Genomic DNA, 939 nt, shown 5'->3' with positions numbered 1-939 from the left:
ATGGTAAATGACACAGCAGTACTGGAATTCAGGCTACTGGGTTTCAGCGGCAACCCACAGTACCAGATCCTGCTATTCATAGTGTTCTTGGTTATTTATATTCTCACCATTTTAGGAAACTTCATTATTATTTCAGTGGTGACACTGGAGCCACGACTTCATTTACCCATGTACAAATTTCTCAAGAACCTCTCTTTCCTAGAGGTCTGTTACACCAGCACAATTGTACCCAAGATGCTGGCCAATCTACTGGCAGAGAGGAAGAGCATCTCTTTCTCAGGGTGCATGGCACAGCTGTTCTACTTCATTACCCTGGGAGCCACTGAATGCTACCTCTTGGCAGCAATGGCATATGACCGATACCTTGCAGTCTGTGAACCCCTGCACTATATTGTGGCTATGACTGCTGAGTCTTATACTCGTCTGGCTGCAGGCTCCTGGCTCACTGGTGTCTTCACTGGTTTTCTCCCCTGTCTGATGGTCTCCAGATTGCAGTTCTGCAGTTGCAACCTCATTGATCATTTCTTCTGTGATATCTCTCCACTGTTGAAGCTCTCATGCTCAGACACCACTGTAACAGAAGCTGTCATCTTCATCCTCTCTCTCCTGGTCCTTTCCAGCTGCTTTCTGTTGATTCTTGTCTCATACCTACTTATAATCCTCAGTATCCTAAAGATCCCCTCTACTTCTGGAAAAAGAATGACTTTCTCCACCTGTAGCTCACATCTCATGGTTGTGACTATATACTATGGTACAATGATTTCCATGTATGTCCGTCCCACCTACCGCCTATCCTCAGAGCTCAGCAAGGCTGTATCCGTGCTCTACACTGTGGTGACACCCCTTCTGAATCCAGTCATCTATGGCTTGAGAAACAAAGGATTCAAGGAGGCCTTGGAAAAAATAGTCATCAGACACCATCGTCTTCATGCTTTGTAA

The 939-nt window shown here is 45.6% G+C and overlaps 1 protein-coding gene across 1 annotated transcript; it reads left to right on the top strand.

Annotated features, from left to right (window-relative positions):
- Positions 1-939, top strand: LOC118172187 (olfactory receptor 11L1). The gene has a single exon (XM_035335945.1). The coding sequence runs from the start codon at positions 1-3 to the stop codon at positions 937-939; it is 939 nt and encodes a 312-aa protein (XP_035191836.1).

The sequence above is a fragment of the Oxyura jamaicensis genome, chromosome 10 (genome assembly GCF_011077185.1).
Source record: "Oxyura jamaicensis isolate SHBP4307 breed ruddy duck chromosome 10, BPBGC_Ojam_1.0, whole genome shotgun sequence".
In the NCBI taxonomy this organism is placed as follows: domain Eukaryota; kingdom Metazoa; phylum Chordata; class Aves; order Anseriformes; family Anatidae; genus Oxyura; species Oxyura jamaicensis.
This window is presented reverse-complemented; position numbering and strand designations above follow the sequence as displayed.

What these genes read in the sequence shown, in the direction of transcription:
- LOC118172187 (XM_035335945.1), top strand. Translation starts at nt 1, where the DNA reads ATGGTAAATGACACAGCAGTACTGGAATTCAGGCTACTGGGTTTCAGC.